This window comes from Cherax quadricarinatus, chromosome 3, assembly GCF_038502225.1.
Source record: "Cherax quadricarinatus isolate ZL_2023a chromosome 3, ASM3850222v1, whole genome shotgun sequence".
NCBI classification, from domain to species: Eukaryota; Metazoa; Arthropoda; class Malacostraca; order Decapoda; family Parastacidae; genus Cherax; species Cherax quadricarinatus.
This window is the reverse complement of record NC_091294.1, coordinates 16,221,366-16,247,486: the sequence shown is the minus strand read 5'-3', so window position 1 is coordinate 16,247,486 and position 26,121 is coordinate 16,221,366. Positions and strand designations below refer to the sequence as shown.

The window sequence follows — 26,121 nt, the reverse complement described above, 5'->3', positions numbered from 1 at the left end:
ATGTCAGCGATGGCACTGCAGGGAGTGCCGGGCTCACAGGAACTTCCACTCCAGGGACAGCATCGTGGAGTTCGACCGCGAGGCAGCTGCCAGGTGTGCCACAGGCAGTGTGTACTCAGTTCCTCAAGCTTCAACATCCGTGCACACGAGGGCCTGGGATCTTCAGTCAACTTGGCGTCCACCAGGACACTGACATGTCCCTAGGACAGCTCTCCATCGGGCTGCTAACGGAGTCACTGGCTTCTTGGACCTCTTGGGGAGGGTCGATGGTGCTCGTGCAAGCAGCAGATCCCGGGGCAACTTGCTGCTGTTTGCAATGGCTGTCTGCCGAGGAGAGACAGGCACCTAGCAACATCTGTTGTTGGGGCAATGGCTGAATTCCCTAATATGTTTGTTAACTGCTCATTACTCTGTAATTTGTCTATGATTGTAATCATGTCATAACGTGTTTATCATTCATTACCTTTGAAACTTGTCATGATTGTGACCAGCTCTACCTGGAGCTCATTACCTTTGTAAATTCTCATGATTAATGTGTTTATGATTCATTACCTTTGCAATTATTCATGAGTGTGACCAGCTCTACCTGGAGCTCATTACCTTTGTAACTTGGTCATGATTATGACCAGATCTAGTTCATTACCTTTGTAACTTGCTCAGCTATCAAAACTTTGGAGTCCAGTCCCTGGACCAATTATGTACCTCTGTAATCTTTTGACTACCGCCCACAGGATGGGTATGGGGTGCATAATAAACATATTAAACTAACTAACTGTGAAGATTCATACACATTGTGAAGCTTCATACACATTGTGAAGATTCATACACACTATGAAGATTCCTGCTGTGGCTGTAGCACTACGTAGCTACAGCCACAGCAGCAGAGGGCAGCACACTACATCAGACAGCACTACGTAGCTACAGCCACAGTAGGAGCGGGCAGCACACTACATCAGACAGCACTGCGTAGCTACAGCCACAGTAGGAGCGGGCAGCACACTACATCAGACAGCACTACGTAGCTACAGCCACAGTAGGAGCGGGCAGCACACTACATCAGACAGCACTACGTAGCTACAGCCACAGTAGGAGAGGGCAGCACACTACATCAGACAGCACTACGTAGCTACAGCCACAGTAGGAGCGGGCAGCACACTACATCAGACAGCACTACATAGCTTCAGCCACAGTAGGAGAGGGCAGCACACTACATCAGACAGCACTACGTAGCTACAGCCACAGCAGGAGAGGGCAGCACACTACATCAGACAGCACTACGTAGCTTCAGCCACAGCAGGAGAGGGCAGCACACTACATCAGACAGCACTACGTAGCTACAGCCACAGTAGGAGCGGGCAGCACACTACATCAGACAGCACTACGTAGCTTCAGCCACAGTAGGAGAGGGCAGCACACTACATCAGACAGCACTACGTAGCTACAGCCACAGCAGGAGCGGGCAGCACACTACATCAGACAGCACTACGTAGCTACAGCCACAGTAGGAGAGTGCAGCACACTACATCAGACAGCACTACGTAGCTACAGGCACAGCAGCAGAGGGCAGCACACTACATCAGACAGCACTACGTAGCTACAGCCACAACAGGAGAGGGCAGCACACTACATCAGACAGCACTACGTAGCTACAGCCACAGCAGGAGAGGGCAGCACACTACATCAGACAGCACTACGTAGCTACAGCCACAGCAGGAGAGGGCAGCACACTACATCAGACAGCACTACGTAGCTACAGCCACAGCAGGAGAGTGCAGCACACTACATCAGACAGCACTATGTAGCTTCAGCCACAGTAGGAGAGGGCAGCACACTACATCAGACAGCACTACGTAGCTACAGCCACAGTAGGAGAGGGCAGCACACTACATCAGACAGCACTACGTAGCTACAACCACAGTAGGAGAGGGCAGCACACTATATCAGACAGCACTACGTAGCTTCAGCCACAGCAGGAGAGGGCAGCACACTACATCAGATAGCACTGCGTAGCTACAGCCACAGTAGGAGAGGGCAGCACACTACATCAGACAGCACTACGTTGCTTCAGCCACAGCAGGAGAGCGCAGCACACTACATCAGACAGCACTACGTAGCTACAGCCACAGTAGGAGAGGGCAGCACACTACATCAGACAGCACTACGTAGCTTCAGCCACAGCAGGAGTGTGCAGCACACTACATCAGACAGCACTACGTAGCTACAGCCACAGTAGGAGAGGGCAGCACACTACATCAGACAGCACTACGTAGCTACAGCCACAATAGGAGAGGGCAGCACACTACATCAGACAGCACTACGTAACTACAGCCACAGCAGGAGAGGGCAGCACACTACATCAGACAGCACTGCGTAGCTACAGCCACAGCAGGAGAGGGCAGCACACTACATCAGACAGCACTACGTAGCTACAACCACAGTAGGAGAGGGCAGCACACTATATCAGACAGCACTACGTAGCTTCAGCCACAGCAGGAGAGGGCAGCACACTACATCAGATAGCACTGCGTAGCTACAGCCACAGTAGGAGAGGGCAGCACACTACATCAGACAGCACTACGTTGCTTCAGCCACAGCAGGAGAGCGCAGCACACTACATCAGACAGCACTACGTAGCTACAGCCACAGTAGGAGAGGGCAGCACACTACATCAGACAGCACTACGTAGCTTCAGCCACAGCAGGAGTGTGCAGCACACTACATCAGACAGCACTACGTAGCTACAGCCACAGTAGGAGAGGGCAGCACACTACATCAGACAGCACTACGTAGCTACAGCCACAATAGGAGAGGGCAGCACACTACATCAGACAGCACTACGTAACTACAGCCACAGCAGGAGAGGGCAGCACACTACATCAGACAGCACTGCGTAGCTACAGCCACAGCAGGAGAGGGCAGCACACTACATCAGACAGCACTACGTAGCTACAGCCACAGCAGGAGAGGGCAGCACACTCCCCGCATAAGAACAGACAGTTACAAACCCCATCTAACAGGACCTGGGCTCAGTCTTGGGCGAGGCTAAACTAATGTACAAGTCTCTTAACACTAGTTGCTTCTGTTAGTGTATTGTTGTGAGTCACATCCTAGGAAAGGACTCAAGGTCGCAAATAGAAAGAATCCATGCTGCTAGATTTACCTGGGTTATCCTGGGTTTAGTTAGTTTAATATCTTTATTATGCACCCCATACCCATCCTGTGGGCGGTAGTCAAAAGATTACAAAGGTACATAATGGGTCCAGGGACTGGACCCCAAAGTTATGATAGCTGAACTAGTTACAAAGGTAATGAACTCCAGGTAGATCTGGTCACAATCATGGCAAGTTACAAAGGTAATGAATCAGCTTCACTCCTATACATGGTTACAGTCATGAACAAATTACAAAGTAATGAACCACTGGTACGTCCACATTTGGTCACAATTGTAATGAGTTATAAATACAAATATTAAGTGGGTCATACACCCACACGAGCGCGCGCACACACACACACATACACACACCTGGGCTATATCAGCTTTTTTTTTTTGGGGGGGGGGGAAGAGAAAACTCTAGGCGAACTGAGAAAGAAAACCTTTCTGTTAGATACTGTGGAAGGCGAAGAAGTAGTATAAGATTGTCAATCCCTTCATCCACGATAGGATATACTAGTCTGTCAATCTTGATGAATCTAAAGTAGATGCAAGAGAAGTAATCCTTGGGTATCCTCGTTAGATTCATCAAGAATGATGGACGGGGTATCACCTTTCAAGGCTGAGGGACTGTTATCCTCAAACTTCTTCTACAGGTTCCTTTTGATTGGGTTTGTAGCGTTCTTCTTCCACGTGACTAATACCAATGATATACAAATATATTTGGGATACACTGGTAGGCAGAGATAGCTTGTTTAACATTTTAAATGGTGTGTAAAACATAGCACCTGTGAGATGGCGGATGCTTGCTAAATTAACTTGTCGTCGTCTGGCAAAGACCATTTATTAGGCAACCCTGATCTCTAATGGACCGAACATCATCTACTACCTTTCTCCACTGTCTTTTACTTCCTCAGGACTGTGAACCTCATCCTGTACTTCAGCACCACCATGAAGTACCCCTACGTGGTGGAGAACCCATTCCTGGGGTGGCTGTGTACCTCAGCCATGGAGATTCCTGCTAACGTGTTGGTGTTGTTGTTGCTGCCTCGCCTGGGCAGGACTACACTACACGTCTCCATCATGGCCCTCTGCACCGCTGCACTCCTCATAGATTCTGCCCTCCTGGGTTTGGGTGAGTGGAGGGGAATGAGAAGAGGTAAATTGGAAGTGGGTTAAGAGGAGGAAAGTAAGAAGGAAATAGGCCAGGGAGAAAGAAAAGACAGCTAAGCGGCATGGAGAAAAGATGGCAGAAAGGAACTGAGGAGAGTAACAAAGTAGACAGAAGAAGAAAGGAAAAAATAGGGCTGCGATAATGGAAGTAAAGAGAGTACGACGTATGGAGGGAAGTAAGAGAAATACTTAGCGAGAATACAGGGAGGTAAATAATTTATATGAATTTTCTGCAAAATTATCGTACTTCTCTAGAAATGTGCAGGAGAGTATGTAAGTTTTGAAAGATAACTCTCTCAGTACTTACAAATAAACCCACATCGCTGTACATGTGTATATGAATATAAAAATGATTTCAAAAGTATGCACATACAGTAGTAGGCAGTGAAAAGATGGGGTCAGGAGCTGAGACTCGACCCTTACAACCACATATAAGTGAGCACTCATGTATACACTCACGTACACGCACATGTATGCACCCACACATACATATATACACACCCACGTATGCATACCTATATGAACGTCAACATACATGAAACTTAAGTAAACAGTTGATGAATGGAACACTTGTGCAACATTTGGGAATCTTTATTGTGGAAACGTTTCGCCAGGCGGTGACTTCTTCAGTCCAGTACAGAGAAGAACAGTGGAAAATGAAAAGGAATTTAAGGTTACCTGGAGGTTACCTGGAGGTTATTCCGGGGATCAACGCCCCCGCGGCCCGGTCCACGACCAGGCCTCCCGATGGATCAGGGCCTGATCAACTAGGCTGTTACTGCTGGCCGCACGCAGTCCGACGTACGAGCCACAGCCCGGCTGATCCGGCACTGACTTTAGGTATCTGTCCAGCTCTCTCTTGAAGGCAGCCAGGGGTTTATTGGCAATTCCCCTAATGCTTGATGGGAGGCTGTTGAACAGTTTTGGGCCCCGGACACTTATGGTGTTTTCTCTTAGTGTACCAATGGCGCCCCTACTTTTTATTGGCGGCATTTTGCATCGCCTGCCCAGTCTTTTACTTTCGTAGGGAGTGATTTCTGTGTGCAGATTTGGGACCATTCCTTCCAAGATTTTCCAAGTGTAGATTATGTTATTTCTCTCCCTCCTGCGTTCCAACGAGTACAAGTCAAGTGCTTCCAAGCGTTCCCAGTAGTTAAGGTGCTTGACAGAACTTAAACGTGCAGTAAAGGATCTCTGTACACTCTCTAGATCTGCGATTTCACCTGCTTTGTATGGAGATGTTAATGTACAGCAGTATTCCAGCCTAGAGAGAACAAGTGATTTGAAAAGGATCATCATGGGCTTGGCATCTCTCGTTTTGAAAGTTCTCATTATCCATCCTATCATTTTCTTTGCACGTGCGATCGTGGCACTGTTGTGATCCTTGAAAGTGAGATCCTCAGACATTACTACTCCCAGGTCCCTTACATTATTTTTCCGCTCTATTGTATGGCCGGAGTCAGTAGTATACTCTGTTCTAGTTATTATCTCCTCCAGTTTTCCATAACGGAGTAGTTGGAATTTGTCCTCATTGAACATCATATTGTTTACCGTTGCCCACTGGAAAACTTTGTTTATATCTTCTTGGAGGTTAACCGCGTCCTCAGCAGATGACAGCCTCATGCAGATCCTAGTATCATCCGCAAAGGATGATACGGTGCTGTGGTGTATATCTCTGTTTATGTCTGATATGAGGATAAGGAATAAGATGGGGGCGAGTACTGTGCCTTGTGGAACAGAGCTCTTCACTATGGCAGCCTCCGATTTAACTCTGTTGACCACTACTCTTTGTGTTCGGCCTGGAGTTAATGTGTTTAGTCCATCAGTCTTGTGAAATGTACAGCATATACGTGGAGAAGTAGCTTATATATTGTAGTCTGAGGCGGAGGAGGAGGAGGAGGAGGAGGAGGAGGAAGAGGAAGAGGAGGAGGAGGAGGAGGAGGAGGAGGAGGAGGAGGAGGAGGAAGAGGAAGAGGAAGAGGAAAAGGAAGAGGAAGAAGAGGAAGAGGAAGAGGAGGAGGAGGAGGAGGAGTCACTAGTGGAAAAAATCTACTACTAGTTTAAATAGATCATTCATCTAGGTTAGGCGAGCTTTGAAGAATTCCCAATATCAAGATCCCACGATGTTGCCGTCGGACACAGCAATAAATATTCCCAAATATTTACATCACATCTGTCAGACACAGTAACATTGTGGTATAATGGCCCAGATGGAGCCGAGAAGTCGTTGTTTTCATTTCCAAATTGTGGTTAACTTGTAAATTGTTCCAGCCACTGCAGTGTGACCTGTAGTGTTGACTTAGTGTGTGTGATTACAGGTTATGGTGAGCGTCACGGGGCTGTAGCGGCACTGGTGTTGATAGCCAAGTTCTGCTCCTCCATGACTTTCTTAGTGACGTACCTGCAGGCGGCTGAGCTTCACCCCACACCTGTCAGGACCTGTGCCACGGGCCTCGCCTCTCTCGTCGCTCTCACCTGCAACACCTTCAGCCCCTCTATTATCTTCAGCATGGTTAGTATAATATATATGTTATATTAGTGTAACCACGGAAGCATGACCGACACTCTAACCCGAGATTTTAGGCAGCCTCCCAGGAAACCAGCTAAACTCTTGACGCTCTCAACCACTGCACTACCATAGAAGATAACGTTATGTGTCTAGTGAAAACACTAGACGTGTTTCCCCTAACGCCCGCCACAGTGGTGGAGTGGTAATTTAATTTAGCAATTTCATTCACAACCTGTTTTAATACCACCATCCTCACAAACAATACGTGCACACACACACACACACACACACACACACACACACACACACACACATACACACACACACACACACACACAATGGTAACTAACACACACACACACACACGATGTAGTGGAGGCAGGATCCATACATAGCTTTAAGCAGAGGTATGATAAAGCTCACGGCTCGGGGAGAGTGACCTAGTAGCGATCAGTGAAGAGGCGGGGCCAGGAGCTCGGACTCGACCCCCGCAACCTCAACTAGGTGAGTACAACTAGGTGAGTACATACACACACGCATACATACACATACACATACACATACACACACACACACACACACACACACACACACACACACACACACACACACACACACACACACACACACACACACACACACACACACACCTGTGACCAGCGGGGTCCCACAGGGGTCAGTCCTAGGATCAGTGCTGTTTCTGGTATTTGTGAACGACATGACGGAAGGAATAGACTCCGAGGTGTCCCTGTTTGAAGATGACGTGAAGTTGATGAGAAGAATTCACTCGATCGAAGACCAGGCAGAACTACAAAGGGATCTGGACAGGCTGCAGACCTGGTCCAGCAATTGGCTCCTGGAGTTCAATCCCACCAAGTACAAAGTCATGAAGATTAGGGAAGGGCAAAGAAGACCGCAGACGGAGTACAGTCTAGGGGACCAGAGACTACAAACCTCACTCAAAAAAAAAAAAAGATCTTGGGATGAGTATAACACCAGGCACATCTCATGAAGCGCACATCAACCAAATAACGGCTGCAGCATATGGGCGCCTGGCAAACCTCAGAACAGCATTCCGATACCTTAATAAGGAATCGTTCAGGACCCTGTACACCGTGTACGTTAGGCCCATATTGAAGTATGCGGCACCAGTTTGGAACCCACACCTAGCCAAGCACGTAAAGAAACTAGAGAAAGTGCAAAGGTTTGCAACAAGACTAGTCCCAGAGCTAAGAGGTATGTCCTACGAGGAGAGGTTAAGGGAAATCAACCTGACGACACTGGAGGACAGGAGAGATAGGGGGGACATGATAACGACATACAAAATACTGAGAGGAATTGACAAGGTGGACAAAGACAGGATGTTCCAGAGATTGGACACAGTAACAAGTGGACACAGTTGGAAGTTGAAGACACAGATGAATCACAGGGATTTTAGGAAGTACTTCTTCAGCCACAGAGTAGTCAGTAAGTGGAATAGTTTGGGAAGCGATGTAGTGGAGGCAGGATCCATACATAGCTTTAAGCAGAGGTATGATAAAGCTCACGGTTCAGGGAGAGTGACCTAGTAGCGACCAGTGAATTGGCGGGGCCAGGAGCTCGGACTCGGCCCCTGCAACCTCAACTAGGTGAGTACACACACACACACACACACACACACACACACACACACACACACACACACATCAACATACAAGAAGGTGTTCTTAGACCACGACAGAACAAGAACAGAACAACAACAGCTGAGGGAGAATACACAGAAACGACAGGGGCTAGGAAGAGACACGAGGACAGAGTCTGCAGAGGACAACCAGAGCCGGGCAGAGCAACAAGCAGAAACAGACACAGAACCACCATCAGAACCCCTCAGCCAAACATGCTATCCCAACACAAGCCCACAACACACACAAGCCCCACACCACAATATGCTGTAGAATCCCAGAGCACACTACCAGCTCCCCCCACCCTCACATACCCCCAGAACACAGTGTTCGAGAGGAAACTGAAGGTATGGTACACCAATGCTGATGGAATAACGAATAAGTTGGAGGAGTGGCACAAAAGAATCAAAGAGGCATCACCAGACAACATAGCTCTCACCGAAACCAAGCTCACAGGAATGATAACAGATGCCATATATCTAACAGGATATCAGATCCTGAGGAAAGACAGAGGGAACAGAGAGGGTGGAGGAGTGGCACTGTTCATCAAAAACCACTGGGATTTTGACGAGCTAGAGAGAGGACGCAGAGGAGAAGCAAGAGATTACATAATAGGAACACTTCAGTCTCGAGGTCCCGAGGTGGTAATTGCAGTGATGTATAACCCACCACAGAACAGCAGGAGGCAAAGGCAAGAGTGTGATAAGAGTAACAAAGCGATGGTTGACACACTGGCTGAAGTGGCCAGAAGAGCTCATGTGAGAAGGGCAAAGCTACTGATTGAGGGTGACTTCAACCACAAAGAAATTGACTGGGAGAACTTGGAGCCACATGGGGACCCAGAAACGTGGAACGCTAAGATGATGGAGGTAATACTGGGAAACCTCACGTACCAGCACGTAAAAGACACTGCCAGAGAGAGAGGAGAGGATGAACCAGCAAGACTGGACTTAGTATTCACCTTGAGTAGTGCAAATATTGAGGACATCACATATGAAAGACCTCTTAGGGCCAGTGATCATGTGGTTCTGAGCTTCGAATACATAGTAGAGTTACAAGTGGAGAGGGAAGCAGGAAGGGCAGGACGAATGAAGCCAAACTATAAGAGAGGAGACTACACAAGCATGAAAAATTTCCTACACGGGGTTCAGTGAGACAGAGAACTGGCAGGGAAGTCAGTAAATGAGATAATGGGATATGTGACAACAATATGCAAGGAAGCTGAGGAGAGGTTTGTACCCTAGGGTAACAGGAATAACGAGGAAGCCAGGATGAGCCCTTGGTTCACCCAAAGATGTAAAGAGGCCAAAACGAAGTGTGCTAGAGAATGGAAGACTCAGGAGAATAAGGAGAAAATTCGTAGAGCCAGAAATGAATATGCATAGGTAAGAAGGGAGGCCCAGGGACAAAATGAAAATGACATAGCATCAAAAGCCAAATCTGACTCGAAGCTGTTGTACAGCCACATCAGGAGGAAAACAACAGTCAAGGACCAGGTAATCAGGCTGAGGAAGGAAGGAGGAGAGACCACAAGAAACGACCGCGAAGTATGTGAGGAACTCAACATGAGGTTCAGAGAAGTGTTCACAGAGGAGACAGAAGGGACTCTAGAAAGAAGGAGAGGTAGGGTACACTATCAAGTGTTAGACACAATGCATACAATCGAAGAAGAACTGAAGAGGCTGCTAAGTGAGCTAGATACCTCAAAGGCGATGGGGCCGGGTAACCTCTCTCCATGGGTCCTGACAGAGAGAGCAGAGGTGCTATGTGTACCCCTAACAGCAATCTTCAACACATCTCTCGAAACAGGGCGACTCCTGAGGTATGGAAGACAGCAAATGGAGTCCCAATTTTTTAAAAAAGGAGACAGACACGAAGCATTAAACTACAGACAAGTGTCACTGACATGTATAGCATGCAAAGTCATGGAGAAGATTATCAGGAGAAGAGTGCTGGAGCACCTAGATAGAAAGGAATGAGCTTATCAACGACAACCAGCACGGCTTCAGGGATGGGCAATCCTGTGTCACAAACCTACTGGAGTTCTATGGCAGGGTGACAGCAGTAAGACAAGAGAAAGAGGGGTGGGTAGATTGGATTTCCTTGGACTGTAAGAAGGCGTTTGACACAGTTCCACACAAAAGATTAGAGCAAAAGCTGGAGGACCAGGCAGGGATAACAGGGAAAGCAATGCAATGGATCAGGGAATACCTGTCAGGAAGACAACAGCTAGTCATGGTACGTGGCGATGTGTCATAGTGGGCACCTGTGATGAGCAGGGTCCCACAGGGGTTAGTCCTAGGACCGGTGATGTTTCTGGTATTTGTGAACGACATGACGGAATAGACTCAGAAGTGTCCCTATTTGCAGATGATGTGAAGTTGATGAGGAGAATCCAATCGGATGACTACCAGGCAGAACTACAAAGGGATCTGGACAGGCTGCAGGCCTGGTCCAGCAACCGGCTCCTGGAGTTCAACCCCACCAAGTGGAAAGTCATGAAGATTGGGGAAGGTCAAAGAAGAGTAGAGTCTAGGGGGGCCAGAGACTACAAATCTCAATCAAGGAAAAGGATCTTAGGGTGAATATAACACCAGGCACATCTCCTGAGGCGCACATCAACCAAATAACTACTGCAGCATATGGGCGCCTAGCAAACCTCAGAACAGCATTCCGAGATCTTAATAAGGAATCGTTCAGGACCCTGTACACTGTGTACGTTAGGCCCATATTGGAGTATGCGGCACCAGTATCGAACCCACACATAATTAACATCTATAGTATACGTAATTAAAAAAGTTCTCGCCTGAAACACCTTTAATATTTCATTATCATGGCTAGTAACGATTGCTAATTAAAAACAAAATAACTTGAGCGATAAAGCAGGTTAATGGAGTTTTTAAAATTTTTAAGGAGTGTTGGGGAGGGTTAACTGCAGTGTGTTAGCTTGTGAAAGTGTAAGTGGATATAAGAAGAAGAGATCAACCTATATAAGATTAGCTTCGTCTGCCGAAGTACACTTGGTATCCATCCTGTAGATGGCAGCGCAAGAGCATGTAGATGTACACAGTGCCAGAAAGTAACTATATAAGTAGTTAAATATCTTTATTATGCACCCCATACCCATGGTGTGGGTGGTAGTCACCCCATACCCATGGTGTGGGTGGTAGTCACCCCATACCCATGGTGTGGGTGGTAGTCACCCCATACCCATGGTGTGGGTGGTAGTCACCCCATACCCATGGTGTGGGTGGTAGTCACCCCATACCCATGGTGTGGGCGGTAGTCACCCCATACCCATGGTGTGGGTGGTAGTCACTCCCATATCTATGATGTGGGTGGTAGTCACCCCCATATCTATGGTGTGGTGGTAGTTACCCCCATATCTATGGTGTGGGTGGTAGTCACCCCCATATCTATGGTGTGGTGGTAGTCACCCCCATATCTATGGTGTGGTGGTAGTCACCCCCATATCTATGGTGTGGGTGGTAGTCACGCCCATATACCCATGGTCTGGGGGTAGTCATCCCTATATAACCATGGTGTGGGTGATAGTCAGCCCATACCCATGATGTGGGCAATAATCAAAAGGTTACAGAGGCACGTACTGGCTACAGGTACTAGACCACAAAGTTTTGATAACTAAATAAGTCACAGTAGTAATGAACTAATTTTTACATGTTTATATCTGATTGCAGTTGTAATGAGTAATTTATGCAGACATGAATTAAGTCACAAAAATATTAGTGTAGTGTACGTGATTCTGAATTATTTATATTACCTTATATTTTAGTAAGGTATGGTTGAATTTAAAAAAAAAAATTAAGTGGCTGATCACATATTTTTCATCCAGTTTGATCATAATCTGGAGGATGTGAGAGGCTGACACACGTACAAGGAAGCCCCAGCCTGGGTGTTACAACAGTGTGTTTACAGTGCGAGTTGTTCCCTTCATATGCTTATCTATGTTCGAGTTATCATAGTGAGTTATAAATATACTCAGGCTTCTAACTACATTCCTATAATATTCAGATTCATTATCTTCTCTCCTAGTGCTATTTTTTTGATGCTTGACGACACAGACAGCCCATGGTTTTATTTTTTTTCTTGAAATCACTGTAAGACTTTTTCTAAATTATTAGCTTTATCATGCAGGAGTAAGTCAGTGTAAGATGAAATCTATAACAATAGTACATTAATTTCTCTCCAGAGAGCACTTTCAACGTTTTACATCACATTCATATTCCCAGACCAAAGACTATTATTTTGTTATGATCTTCAGTGCTACTGATATAATAATATTGTTTTGAGGGGACCGGGAGGTAATATAACACAACCATGAGTAATAGGTTATAATATTAACAACAATGACTTACGACTGATTATTGATTTCATTTAGCGGACTCCTTAAAGGTTTCCTTATTAGTCTATGAAGATAACAGCCTCATCTTTCTCTTCTCCGTTCGTCCGAAATGTTCATTCATGTTAGTGTTTTTCTTTGTACTTAATAATATTTTACTATATGTAAACTACACACTGTATATTACCCAAAGAAATAAAATTTTGAATTTTGAATGGAGGCCAAAACCCACATCTGTTCTCCGTCGGGCCAGATCCACTTCCCAATAATGAAGATACAACTTCTGTTCTTACTTTCCCTTATCTACCAGAATTAAGTGGACAAGCTGGAACCGCAACGTTAAAATTTCCTGTTCTAAACGATTGGGTTGTCCTTTATGTCTCTGGAATCCCTAGAATTAACTTTTTATTTTTTTTTTTACAAAGCGAATTGCACCCACAGTACATATAAACAAATCAAGCTGCACTGCCTATCAACACCTCTGACAAGGCCATCATCACTGTGTTCAGTTCTCGGTCAGTTTCAATACTTTCAGAAATATTTAAACAACGCTCAGTCTCGGTCTCCCTCGTCTTCTTAACAGCAGGAGTTCAAAAATTAAGCCATCCACACATTTTAGAATCACACAGCTCTCCCTGAGTCCGCCTTAATGTTATAATACACACACACACACACACACACACACACACACACACACACACACACACACACACACACACACACACACACACACACACACACACACACACACACACTCGCAAATACAACAGGCCTAGTGTCTAATCGACATGTGCCTAGGACAAAATGGTAACTAACACACACACACACACACACACACACACACACACACACACACACACACACAACAGGAGTTGAATGGGAAAAGCCAAACTATAAAAGGGAAGACTACACAGGTATGAGGGACGATCATTCTGCTTCTGACTCGCCTCGGCAGGTCATAGCAGCTCTCCTTGTTCAGTCTCCCTACGATCCCCGTTGCGGAGGGGAACCTCTACCATCTCCACGATGTCTCATCGTGTGAGAATTAAGCCCAAATCTGCTGTCGTCGACGACGCCACGAAGCTTGAGCTTGCAGCTTCTCTCAACACTTTTCTTCACACCAAGTTCTCAAAGATTACTTCACTGAAAGGAACTTTCATCGTCACCTTTCTCGATGATGCTGAAACTGACAAAGTGCTTACACCTACAGCCATGAAGACCTTAGAAGACCGCGGCTTTACCATCTCCACGTCACCGTACATGCTTACAAAACGGTCTGTGTTCATGAAACGCCATGACAGGCTAATCACGAACATGTCTATCGAGGAAATTACGTCATCACTTGAAGACCTCAACACCTGGGCCAAGATTGACTCTGTTGTCAAGATCCCCAACGCTTCCTCGATGCTCAAGGTCACGTTTCTGGACGTTACCATGGCGACCAGAGCACTGTTTGATGGCCTGGCCATCTCTTACTACTTCATCAACCCTCGACAGATTGAACCTGAACGCTTCACGTACATAACACCTTGTTGGATATGTTACTCGTACAGTCACTCTACTGCCGACTGCCACGTGAAGAATAAGAAGATATGTTCCACCTGTGGGTCTGCAGGTCACGACTTTCGTTCTTGCACTTCCACTGCTGCTCCCACCTGCATCAACTGTAAGAGTGATCACCATACTCTTGCAGCCAAATGTCCAGTGCGCAAGGATATCCTCTCTAAGAAACTGAAAGAAGAAACTAAGAAGTCATCTGGAAACTCCCCTACATACGCTGCAATTGCAAAGATTCAATCAACAACATCCAAGATTTTACAAGCCACTCAACAGTCGTCACCACCACCTCTCACTACCTCACCTCCACCAGACGATATCTCTACCAAATTCTATTACTGCACGATGTTTGCTCACATGCATAATGCTGCGAAGCCTGGCTCTTTCAACACGACTATTAATAAAGTTCTTGCACTTAACAACATGCCATCATTTACCTTCCCTGCAAGTCCACCCTGAGCTGAGATTTTGAAAATAATTCCGAAGATCGTCAGTTTTGAAGCGGCAGATGACTTGAAGGAATTAATAATTGATAACGACGACGCCTCCTCTTCTGAATCCTCCAATCAACATTCACCTGTGCCTCCACTCACCACTACACAAATGGACCAGTCAGAAGCCACGATTCCACCACAGTCTTCTCTACACTCCATAGCTGAGACACCAACATTGAATGAACCTTCCCTGCTGCAACCACCAACGAAGACAACATAAACTTCACCAGCCATCACTCGACGTATTGCTACAGACGACAGCCACCAAGATCAATACCTCCACTAGAAAGATATAACTTTTATACGACTTCCGACCGAGAACCCACCATGAATGTCGACACCTTGTACGAAAATGTAGTCGACAGGATAGTCAAGTTTACAATTCGTACAGGAACCCATTTCTCCTTCACATCACTCATCCAGACCTTTGACCAGTTACAAGCCGACCCAGCCCTTCGACCCAAGATCAGAAGACTACTCATCGTTTCCTCCCAACAACTGCAGAACATTAAGAATGCCTCCACCATTGAAGATGTGAAGTAACTCCTGACTTTCACTTCAACGATACTTGACCAGTCACGAAGAAGCCTCCCTTGACCAAGCCTTCTAGCTTCTGCCAGCTGTCAATCAACATCAAGACAGCAAGATGCAGCCAGCCGGCCAGCCAGATGACTGAGTATTCTCCTGCTTTTTGTGTTGATGTTCTCGTCTGCTTCTAAGGCTTAGCGGTTGGGTTTAGTCCCGACTCTTTATCTTCGACTCAAGACATTCCTCTCACCATCTACTCTTCGTCCTGTTCCCACTTCCCCCTCGACCCTAGGGGTTCTTACCTGAGACTCCGTGTTGTTGTTGTATGAGGGACTTCCTGGACGAGGGTCAGTGGTACAGAGAATTGGTAGGAGAGTCAGTAAACGAAATGATGGAATACGCAACAACAAAATGCAAGGAGACAGAGGAAAGGTTTGTTCCCAAGGGCAACAAAAATAATGGGTAAACCAGAACGAGCCCTTGGTTTACCCGAAGGTGTAGGGAGGCAAAAAAAAACTAAGTCCACTAGAGAATGGAAAAAGTACAGAAGGCAAAGAACCCAGGAAAATAAGGAAATTAGTCGAAGAGTCAGAAACGAGTATGCACAGATTAGGAGGGAGGTCCAGCGACAGTACGAAAACGACAGGTGACTAGGCTGAGGAAAGAAGGTGTGGAACTCACAAGAAATGATCAAGAGGTATGCGAGGAGCTCAACAAGAGATTTAAGGAAGTATTTACAATAGAGATAGGAAGGTCTCTGGGAAGACAGCACAAAGGAGAACACCAACAAGGGAATATACCAACAAGTGTTGGATGACATACACACAACTGAGGAGGAAGTGCAGAAGCTGCTAAGTGACCTTGATACCTCAAAGGTGATGGAATCGGACATCTCCCCGTGGGTCCTTAGAGAGGGAGCAGAGATGCTGTGTGTGGCACTAACCACAATCTTCAGCACATCCCTCGAAATTGCGCAAATACCTGAGGTATGGAAGACGGCAAATGTAGTCCCCATTTTTAAGAAAGGAGACAGAAACGAGGCCCTAGACTACAGACCAGTGTCACTGACCTGTATAGTATGCAGTCATGGAGAAGATTATCAGGAGGAGAGTGGTGGAGCACCTGGAACGGAGCAAGATTATAAACGACAACCAGCACGGATTCATGGAAGGCAAATCCTGTGTCACAAACCTTCTGGAGTTTTATGACAAAGTAGCAGAAGTAAGACACGAGAGAAAGGGGTGGGTTGATTTCATTTTCCTGGAGTGCAGGAAGGCTTTCGACAGTTCCTCACAGGAGATTAGTGCAGAAGCTGGGGGATCAGGCACATATAACAAGAAGGGCACTGCAATGGATCAGAGAATACTTTACAGGGAGGTAACAACGAGTCATGGTACGTGATGAGGTATCACAGTGGGCACCTGTGACGAGTGGGGTCCTACAGGGGTCAGTCCTAGGACCATTGCTATTTTTGGTATGTGTGAATGACATGATAGAAGGGATAGACTCAGAAATATCCCTGTTCGCAGATGATGTGAAGTTAATGAGGAGAATCAAATCAGATGAGGATCAGGCAGACCTTCAAAGAGACCTGGACAGGCTGGACACGTGGTCCAGCAACTGGCTCCTCGAATTTAACATCGCCAAATGCAAAGTCATAAAGATAGGGGAAGGGCACAGAAGACCGCAGACGGAGTATAGGCTACGTGGCCAAAGACTGCAAACCTCACTCAAGGAGAAAGATCTTGGGGTGAGTATAACACCGAGTACGTCTCCGGAAGCACACATCAACCAGATAACTGCTGCAGCATATGTGCGCCTGGCAAACCTGAGAACAGCGTTCCGATACCTAAGTAAGGAATCTTTCAAGACACTGTACACCGTGTACGTCAGGGCCATACTGGAGTATGCAGCACCTGTTTGGAACCCGTACTTGATCAAGCACGTCAAGAAATTAGAGAAAGTGCAAAGGTTTGCGACAAGGTTAGTTCCAGAGCTAAGGGGAATGTCCTACGAAGAAAGGTTGAGGGAAATCGGCCTGACAACACTGGAGGACAGGAGGGATAGGGGAGACATGATAATGACATACAAAATACTGCGTGGAATAGACAAGGTGGACAGAGACAAGATGTTCCAGAGAGGGGACACAGAAACAAGGGGTCACTCTTGGAAGCTGAAGACTCAGTTGAGTCAAACCATGTCATAGGTGAGTCAGAGCATGTTACAGGTGACTCAGAGCATGTCATAGGTGAAGCAGAGCATGTCACAAGTGACATGGAAGCTGAAGATTCAGATGAGTCAAACCATGTCATAGGTGAGTCAGAGCATGTCACAGGTGACTCAGAGCATGTCATAGGTGAAGCAGAGCATGTCACAGGTGACTCAGAATATGTCATAGGTGACTCATAGCATGTTATAGGTGAATCAGAGCATGTCTTAGGTGAGTCAGAGCATGTCATAGGTGAGTCAAAGCATGTCACAGATGAGTCAGAGCGTGTCACAGGTGAGTCAGAGCATGTCACAGGTGAGTCAGAGCATGTCATAGGTAAGTCAGAGCATGTCACAGTTGAGTCAGAATATAGGCAAGTCTTCAGTTCATTACCTCTTACCACCAGTTTCCCATACAACTAGGGACCTCCTGACCTCCTCCTCACCTGCAGATGACTGCAGTTTTCCTATACTAAAAATTGGGCACCAGCGTCTTACTGATTAATATATAATAATAACTGATTAATATATAATAAAATAAAATAAAAATTTATTTCTTTGCTAAGGTTACAGTGTGTGTTTACATATCATAATTTAATTGAAGCAAAGAAAACTACCATTATGCCGAGGCATTTCGGGCAGACTTAACCTAATACTTATTGGCTACTTAATTAAGTCTAGACAGGTGAAGACTGGTAGAATACACATAGTCAATATTTTACTCTATTATTAATTAATATGAGGTAGTACATTTAGTAATACAAACATACATTTACAATTTTTAATAATGGCTTAATAGTTAAGGGATAATAAAATATTTGGGGGAGTTGCTTTGAATTTGGTTGGGGTTGAGCATGGTGTGGGTGTGTTTGTTATTGAGAGATGAGATGATTTTTTAGTATGGTCCTAAACTGATTTGTGGGCAGGGGACCTCTTGCTGCTTCAGGCAGAGTTCCAGATCTTCGGGCCCTTTATGTGCATTGCATTTTTGCAAAGCGTGAGACAGACACGAGGGATGTCAAAAATTGTTTTGTGCCTCGTGTTATGCCTGTGTGTTCCGTTGACACTGTCTAGGAGAAGGATACTTACTGTTTTGTAAAATTCCTTAGTTATATGCTGGATGTGGGTGGAGAACTAGAAATTTGCCCTCAGTGCGTCTTGTAGTGGGTGAACCATTTATCGATATGTTTAACTGGATATTTAATACTCTGTTTCCAAAAAGCATTAAGTAGGTTTTGTCTATATTGAGAGTAAGTTTGTTGGTCGTCATCCAGTTTGACATTTTATGTAGCTCGCTGTTTACAGTGTTACTATGTATAGCCGGGTTTGGGTGGGAGAAGACTTAAGTGATGTCATCCGTGAATAGAACTGGTTTAAGGAGTCGCGATGCATTTGGGAGGTCATTGATGTAAATAAGAATAAGTAGAGGACCTAGGACACTTCCCTGTGGCACTCCAACAACTCCAGGCTGAGTATTGGAGGTCACGCCATTTATGTATACATACTGGTGTCTACCACTAAGATAAGATTTTAGGTAGTTGAGAGTGTCCTCTGACCCCATAATGCTCTAGTTTTAGGTGCAAGATATTGTGGTCTACTGTATCAAATACTTTCGGTAGGTCTGTGAAGATCCCCAGATGATATTCATTTTTGTCAATTGCTGTATATAGTAACTCGAGCATCTGAATAATTACATAATTCGTGCTTTTTTTTTTTTTTGACCTAAACCCAAACTGGCAGGGGTTCAGTATGTTATGTGATAGGAAGCAGGAGTAGATTTGTTTACGTATTATTTTTTCGAAGATTTTAGAGAATAAAGGTAAGTTAGATATTGGTCTGTAGTTATTTAGTTCTGTAGCATCACCTCCTCTGAGGATCGGGGTGACTCTTGCTGTCTTGAGTATAGATGGGAATGTTGAAGATTCAACAGATTTGTTAAATAGTGTTGCAATAATGGAAGACAACATATGAGCTGCTTTTTTTGTACATGATTGTTGGCAAGTTATTTAATTCTCTTACCTTGTTTTTTTAATGATCTAATTATTAGTGAGACTTCAGTAGGATTTGTAAGTGCTATATATAGAGAATTTAGGTAATTACCAGTGAGGTAGTCTTGTGGCTGAGTATTTGTGTTTGGGATTTTGCTTGTAAGTTTTGATCCTATAGTAGCAAAGAAGATATTAAGTTCATTGTCAGTGTCTATAGGCTGTATGTGTGGTTCGTCTAGTGTTGCTAAGTTAATCTCTCTGCTTCTAGACAGTTTTCTAGAGCCCAAAATTTCAGAGAGAGTTTTCCAAGTCTTTTTCACGTTACCTTGTATTTCATTAAATTTGTTTACATAATAAATTTGTTTGGAGTTCCGTATGTGATTAGTAAGTATTGTGGAAAATAATTTCCCAAAATTATGCTGTATATTTTTTATAATGTAAATATACCTGATTAATACATTACTATTGCTCTAAAGTGTATTTTAAAGAAGAGAACCGACAGGGAAGCTCTGCACCTGCACTGACGAGCGGGGGGGGGACACCATTGTTTTGAATGTGGTACAGGCACGTTAGTGAAATGTGCATAAATTTTCGTCGCTTTAGGGGTTATATTGGGCTCAAAATCTCTCAAATAGAAGCCGAAATCGTTGGATTTGCAGTCCTGCATAACGTGAGCATTAAGCGGATGGACAGGACAGCTTTGGAACCCCAGCTAAGTTGTCTATTTATGTTGGAATTCTGGCCAGTATTTTCTTCATATTTAGGCAGGGGTTTATATGACACACCGTGATCTCCAGACTAATTGTTGAGTCTCATTATTATAAATTCTCCTTCAATGTATTTGTATTTACATTTTAAATTTAATGTACGGTCCACATATTTATATTAATGTTTTTACCAGAATTCCTGGTTATGTATATTTCATTTGAAATTAATATAAGTCCAGAGTGACTTGTGGAGAGATAGATTATTGTAGGTATCGAAGGAGGACATTTTTTGCCACCCAGGTGTCCTAAAATTCCTACTTGTCTCTGTAACCTTGATAAAGAATAATTATCTTTGTTACCATTTACTAGTATGTATCTTATGAGTTACATCCAGGTAAATTTAATTTTCCACAAGTATTGAGGTGTATCATTTACTTAGTTGTTTTGTAATTAGGCCCTGTTTGAATTGTTTTTCATTAGGCCTAATCACTTGGTGACGAACTATAGTGGTATTTAAAAACTGCTCATATGAGCAGCATTCTTTCAAAGTAATAGTTATCTGGACATGTCCATAACACTAAGTCAGATGTAGTCATCTCTTCTTCACATCAACGACCCCACAGTTTAAATATGGGCTAGGGCCTGGAGTCCTAGCAGAAGGTCATACAGATACGCTACAACATGTTGAATCCTTCAGCAGCCTGGACAACCTCAGTCTACAGAGGTGGCGGGTCGGTGAGACAGTGAGGTCTAGGCATTATTCCAGAGGTTAGCGGCCACTGGTAGCACTCGGTGGTTAGCTGACGAGCAGTGCACCATGAGGGACATCCCTGAAGATATTCATGGGACACAGTACATCACCTTGCACTGTAATAAGTCACTGGTCTTCCTTTTTCATTGTTATCCTAGGAGGTAATTTGCACATATTACTACTATGTAGGACAATTCTAATTACCAATAACTTGTGTTTATGTTTTTGTGTGTAATTGTATCTGAATAAACTTAGTGACTTCCCCAAGGTGAGGCACCCGCAGGGGGTGGGAGTCACAAGGTGAGGCACCCGCAGGGGGTGGGAGTCACAAGGTGAGGCACCCGCAGGGGGTGGGAGTCACAAGGTGAGGCACCCGCAGGGGGTGGGAGTCACAAGGTGAGGCACCCGCAGGGGGTGGGAGTCACAAGGTGAGGCATCCGCAGGGGGTGGGAGTCACAAGGTGAGGCACCCGCAGGGGGTGGGAGTCACAAGGTGAGGCACCCGCAGGGGGTGGGAGTCACAAGGTGAGGCACCCGCAGGGGGTGGGGGTCACAAGGTGAGGCACCCGCAGGGGGTGGGAGTCACAAGGTGAGGCACCCGCAGGGAGTGGGAGTCACAAGGTGAGGCACCCGCAGGGGGTGGGAGTCACAAGGTGAGGCACCCGCAGGGGGTGGGAGTCACAAGGTGAGGCACCCGCAGGGGGTGGGAGTCACAAGGTGAGGCACCCGCAGGGGGTGGGAGTCACAAGGTGAGGCACCCACAGGGGGTGGGAGTCACAAGGTGAGGCACCCACTGGGGGTGGGAGTCACAAGGTGAGGCACCCGCAGGAGGTGGGAGTCACAAGGTGAGGCACCCGCAGGGGGTGGGAGTCACAAGGTGAGGCACCCGCAGGAGGTGGGAGTCACAAGGTGAGGCACCCGCAGGGGGTGGGAGTCACAAGGTGAGGCACCCGCAGGGGGTGGGAGTCACAAGGTGAGGCACCCGCAGGAGGTGGGAGTCACAAGGTGAGGCACCCGCAGGGGGTGGGAGTCACAAGGTGAGGCACCCACAGGGGGTGGGAGTCACAAGGTGAGGCACCCGCAGGGGGTGGGAGTCACAAGGTGAGGCACCCGCAGGGGGTGGGAGTCACAAGGTGAGGCACCCGCAGGGGGTGGGAGTCACAAGGTGAGGCACCCGCAGGGGGTGGGAGTCACAAGGTGAGGCACCCGCAGGGGGTGGGAGTCACAAGGTGAGGCACCCGCAGGGGGTGGGAGTTACAAGGTGAGGCACCCGCAGGGGGTGGGAGTCACAAGGTGAGGCACCCGCAGGGGGTGGGAGTCACAAGGTGAGGCACCCGCAGGGGGTGGGAGTCACAAGGTGAGGCACCCGCAGGGGGTGGGAGTCACAAGGTGAGGCACCCGCAGGGGGTGGGAGTCACAAGGTGAGGCACCCGCAGGGGGTGGGAGTCACAAGGTGAGGCACCCGCAGGGGGTGGGAGTCACAAGGTGAGGCACCCGCAGGGGGTGGGAGTCACAAGGTGAGGCACCCGCAGGGGGTGGGAGTCACAAGGTGAGGCACCCGCAGGGGGTGGGAGTCACAAGGTGAGGCACCCGCAGGGGGTGGGAGTCACAAGGTGAGGCACCCGCAGGGGGTGGGAGTCACAAGGTGAGGCACCCGCAGGGGGTGGGAGTTACAAGGTGAGGCACCCGCAGGGGGTGGGAGTCACAAGGTGAGGCACCCGCAGGGGGTGGGAGTCACAAGGTGAGGCACCCGCAGGGGGTGGGAGTCACAAGGTGAGGCACCCACAGGGGGTGGGAGTCACAAGGTGAGGCACCCGCAGGGGGTGGGAGTCACAAGGTGAGGCACCCGCAGGGGGTGGGAGTCACAAGGTGAGGCACCCGCAGGGGGTGGGAGTCACAAGGTGAGGCACCCGCAGGGGGTGGGAGTCACAAGGTGAGGCACCCACAGGGGGTGGGAGTCACAAGGTGAGGCACCCGCAGGGGGTGGGAGTCACAAGGTGAGGCACCCGCAGGGGGTGGGAGTCACAAGGTGAGGCACCCGCAGGGGGTGGGAGTCACAAGGTGAGGCACCTGCAGGGGGTGGGAGTCACAAGGTGAGGCACCCGCAGGGGGTGGGAGTCACAAGGTGAGGCACCCGCAGGGGGTGGGAGTCACAAGGTGAGGCACCCGCAGGGGGTGGGAGTCACAAGGTGAGGCACCCGCAGGGGGTGGGAGTCACAAGGTGAGACACCCACAGGGGGTGGGAGTCACAAGGTGAGGCACCCGCAGGGGGTGGGAGTCACAAGGTGAGGCACCCGCAGGGGGTGGGAGTCACAAGGTGAGGCACCCGCAGGGGGTGGGAGTCACAAGGTGAGGCACCCGCAGGGGGTGGGAGTCACAAGGTGAGGCACCCGCAGGGGGTGGGAGTCACAAGGTGAGGCACCCGCAGGGGGTGGGAGTCACAAGGTGAGGCACCCGCAGGGGGTGGGAGTCACAAGGTGAGGCACCCGCAGGGGGTGGGAGTCACAAGGTGAGGCACCCGCAGGGGGTGGGAGTCACAAGGTGAGGCACCCGCAGGGGGTGGGAGTCACAAGGTGAGGCACCCGCAGGGGGTGGGAGTCACAAGGTGAGGCACCCGCAGGGGGTGGGAGTCACATGGCAATTTTCCTGTTCCATGAGTGGAAGAATATAGGAGGTTTAATATTACTTTTGTATATATTGTATGTGGGATCCAGATGATTGAGATGATGCAGCACAATAGGAGATACTTTATTTGACAGGATGTATCATAAAATTGTTGTATGTAAAATATATGTGCTTAATATATCTTCAATATTTGTTTTTTTTTTTTTATTCACCGGTATTCTCCCGGCCCGGGTCTTTTCCAAGTAGTGGTGACCCGGCCTTGGCTCCCTATCTGGGGAGTGTCTCGAGACTTAAGTCTCCCATGGGAGGAGGTACAAGTACCTCCTCATCTTTGGGACCAAGTGTCCCCAGGCCTAGCCACATTCCCCGCCCTCACGGGGCTCGTAGGGAGAAGCTAGGCCTCTGGTCTGCCATCTACCCCGCCTCAAAGGGGCTCGTGGGGATGGCAGTCTTATGAGCTGCAGATGGTAGCAAGCTCAGACTCTTTCAATATTTGTTTTATTCATGTTACTAGTATTAAGAATGACATGTAACATCCCCAGTAGTTCCATGGTGGTGGTGGAAGTATTAGGATTAAGGAAAGATATCAGTAGTAAGGTGATACATCCCAACGTCCCGAGAATTAAGTAAGAGTGGTACAAACCATTACAATTGTAGCCGGTATATACAACATACACAAATAACCCGCACATAGAAGAGAGGAGCTTACGACGACGTTTCCATCCGACTTGGACCATTTACAAAGTCACACTAACCAGAAGTGGAGCAGGACGGCTATATATAGGCAGGAAGAGGTAGTGGTGGAGTTGGTAGTAGTAGTAGTAGTAGTAGTAGTAGAAGTAGAGTAGTAGTAGTGGTGAAAAAGGAGGAGGAGCCAGTCAAATACAAAGAAAGTTTATATACAACATCTCTTGCAGGGACACAATACATTACGCACAAGCGAGGTGGCTACAACCACTGACAAACAAATTATGGAACAAATGCTCTTGCAACCGTGATACTCAAAACAATGAAGAATTAGACACTTTTGAAACATTCGAGAATATTTATTGTGGAAACGTTTCGCCAGCCATTGGCTTCCTCAGTCCAATACAGAGAAGAGCGGTGGAAGATGAGGAGTTTGAGGAAATAAGTCCCTCAGCCTGGGGTCCAGTCCAGTTATATACCTCTGTAAACTTTTGACTCCCGCCCACAGGATGGGTATGGGGTGACTACCTCCCGCAGGATGGGTATGGGGTGACTACCGCCCACAGGATGAGTATGGGGTGACTACCGCCCACAGGATGGGTATGGGGTGACTACCTCCCGCAGGATGGGTATGGGGTGACTACCGCCCACAGGATGGGTATGGGGTGACTACCGCCCACAGGATGAGTATGGGGTGACTACCGCCCACAGGATGGGTATGGGGCGAGTAATAAAGATATTAAACTAGCCTAGAGTCGATGTGTTGAGTCCAACAGTCTTGAGAAAAGTACAGTATATGCACCTGTCTGCAGTAAATACTGCAGACAGGTGAGTTGAAAGTGTATAAGTCTTCAACCTGTTGGTTTTCTAAACCATTTACATTACAGAAAAACAGTACATGTGTGATAAATCCTAGCACACATAAAGTCAGTCTGTTAACGAAAGAGAGTGCACAAGAGAAACACTGGAAGCCTCCAAGACTATGTCATGACTGAGTGTATGCTCACACTTATCTTAATTTAACAGTACGTTAAGGTTGTACACAAGTTACATGCAGCTTTACCGATTCTCTAATAGCTAATACATTTAAAATCAGTAAACGAACTAATCAATGTTAAAACATTGTCAACTATTTAGGTTGAGATATACTGTGTACATCAAACTGTGTTTGTTAGCAGGATGAGTCGCGTCCTACAACAAGCCTCATCCTCCAGGCAAAATATTAAAAAAAAAAAAGTGTTTCTGTTTTTTTCTTTATATTTTGCTTATTTTCTTACTATCATGTCTTCCATGACGCACCTTCCTCTCATCCTCCACAACACCACCACCACCATCTCGTCCACACCGCTGTTTCCTCTAAATTATCTTTCCTTACACCACCACTCGTTTCTCTCCCGCTATATCACTTTCTCTCACACGTTCACTCATTTCTCTTCCCTCTACTTCAGTCTTCCTCGCATCACAATTCATATCTTCCCCTCTTTGTCACCTTTCTTCACACCATCATCTAACTAAAATTGTTAAGGTCGCTTTACCATCCAAATAAGATGCAGTATTCCTGTAACCTATAAATCCAGACCCTCAACCTCGATACATGCAAAGGAAATACTACAGAGTGCGACCTAAGTTTCAAATATATTAAATATCAGTGTTGAGAATTTGAAGTTTACCAGAACTGTCATTCCAAAGGTACCAGAATTGTCATTCCAAAGGTACCAGAATT

General features: G+C 46.9%; 1 protein-coding gene across 1 annotated transcript in view; it reads left to right on the top strand.

Annotated features, from left to right (window-relative positions):
* The window catches only part of LOC128684112 (organic cation transporter protein-like), a 664,663-nt gene that overhangs the window by 628,770 nt on the left and 9,772 nt on the right, over positions 1-26,121 (top strand). Inside the window, exons 9-10 of the mRNA XM_070090434.1 lie at positions 4,069-4,286; positions 6,643-6,836. Of these exons, the coding sequence (XP_069946535.1) occupies positions 4,069-4,286; positions 6,643-6,836 (412 nt within the window). The remainder of the gene's footprint in view (positions 1-4,068; positions 4,287-6,642; positions 6,837-26,121) is intronic.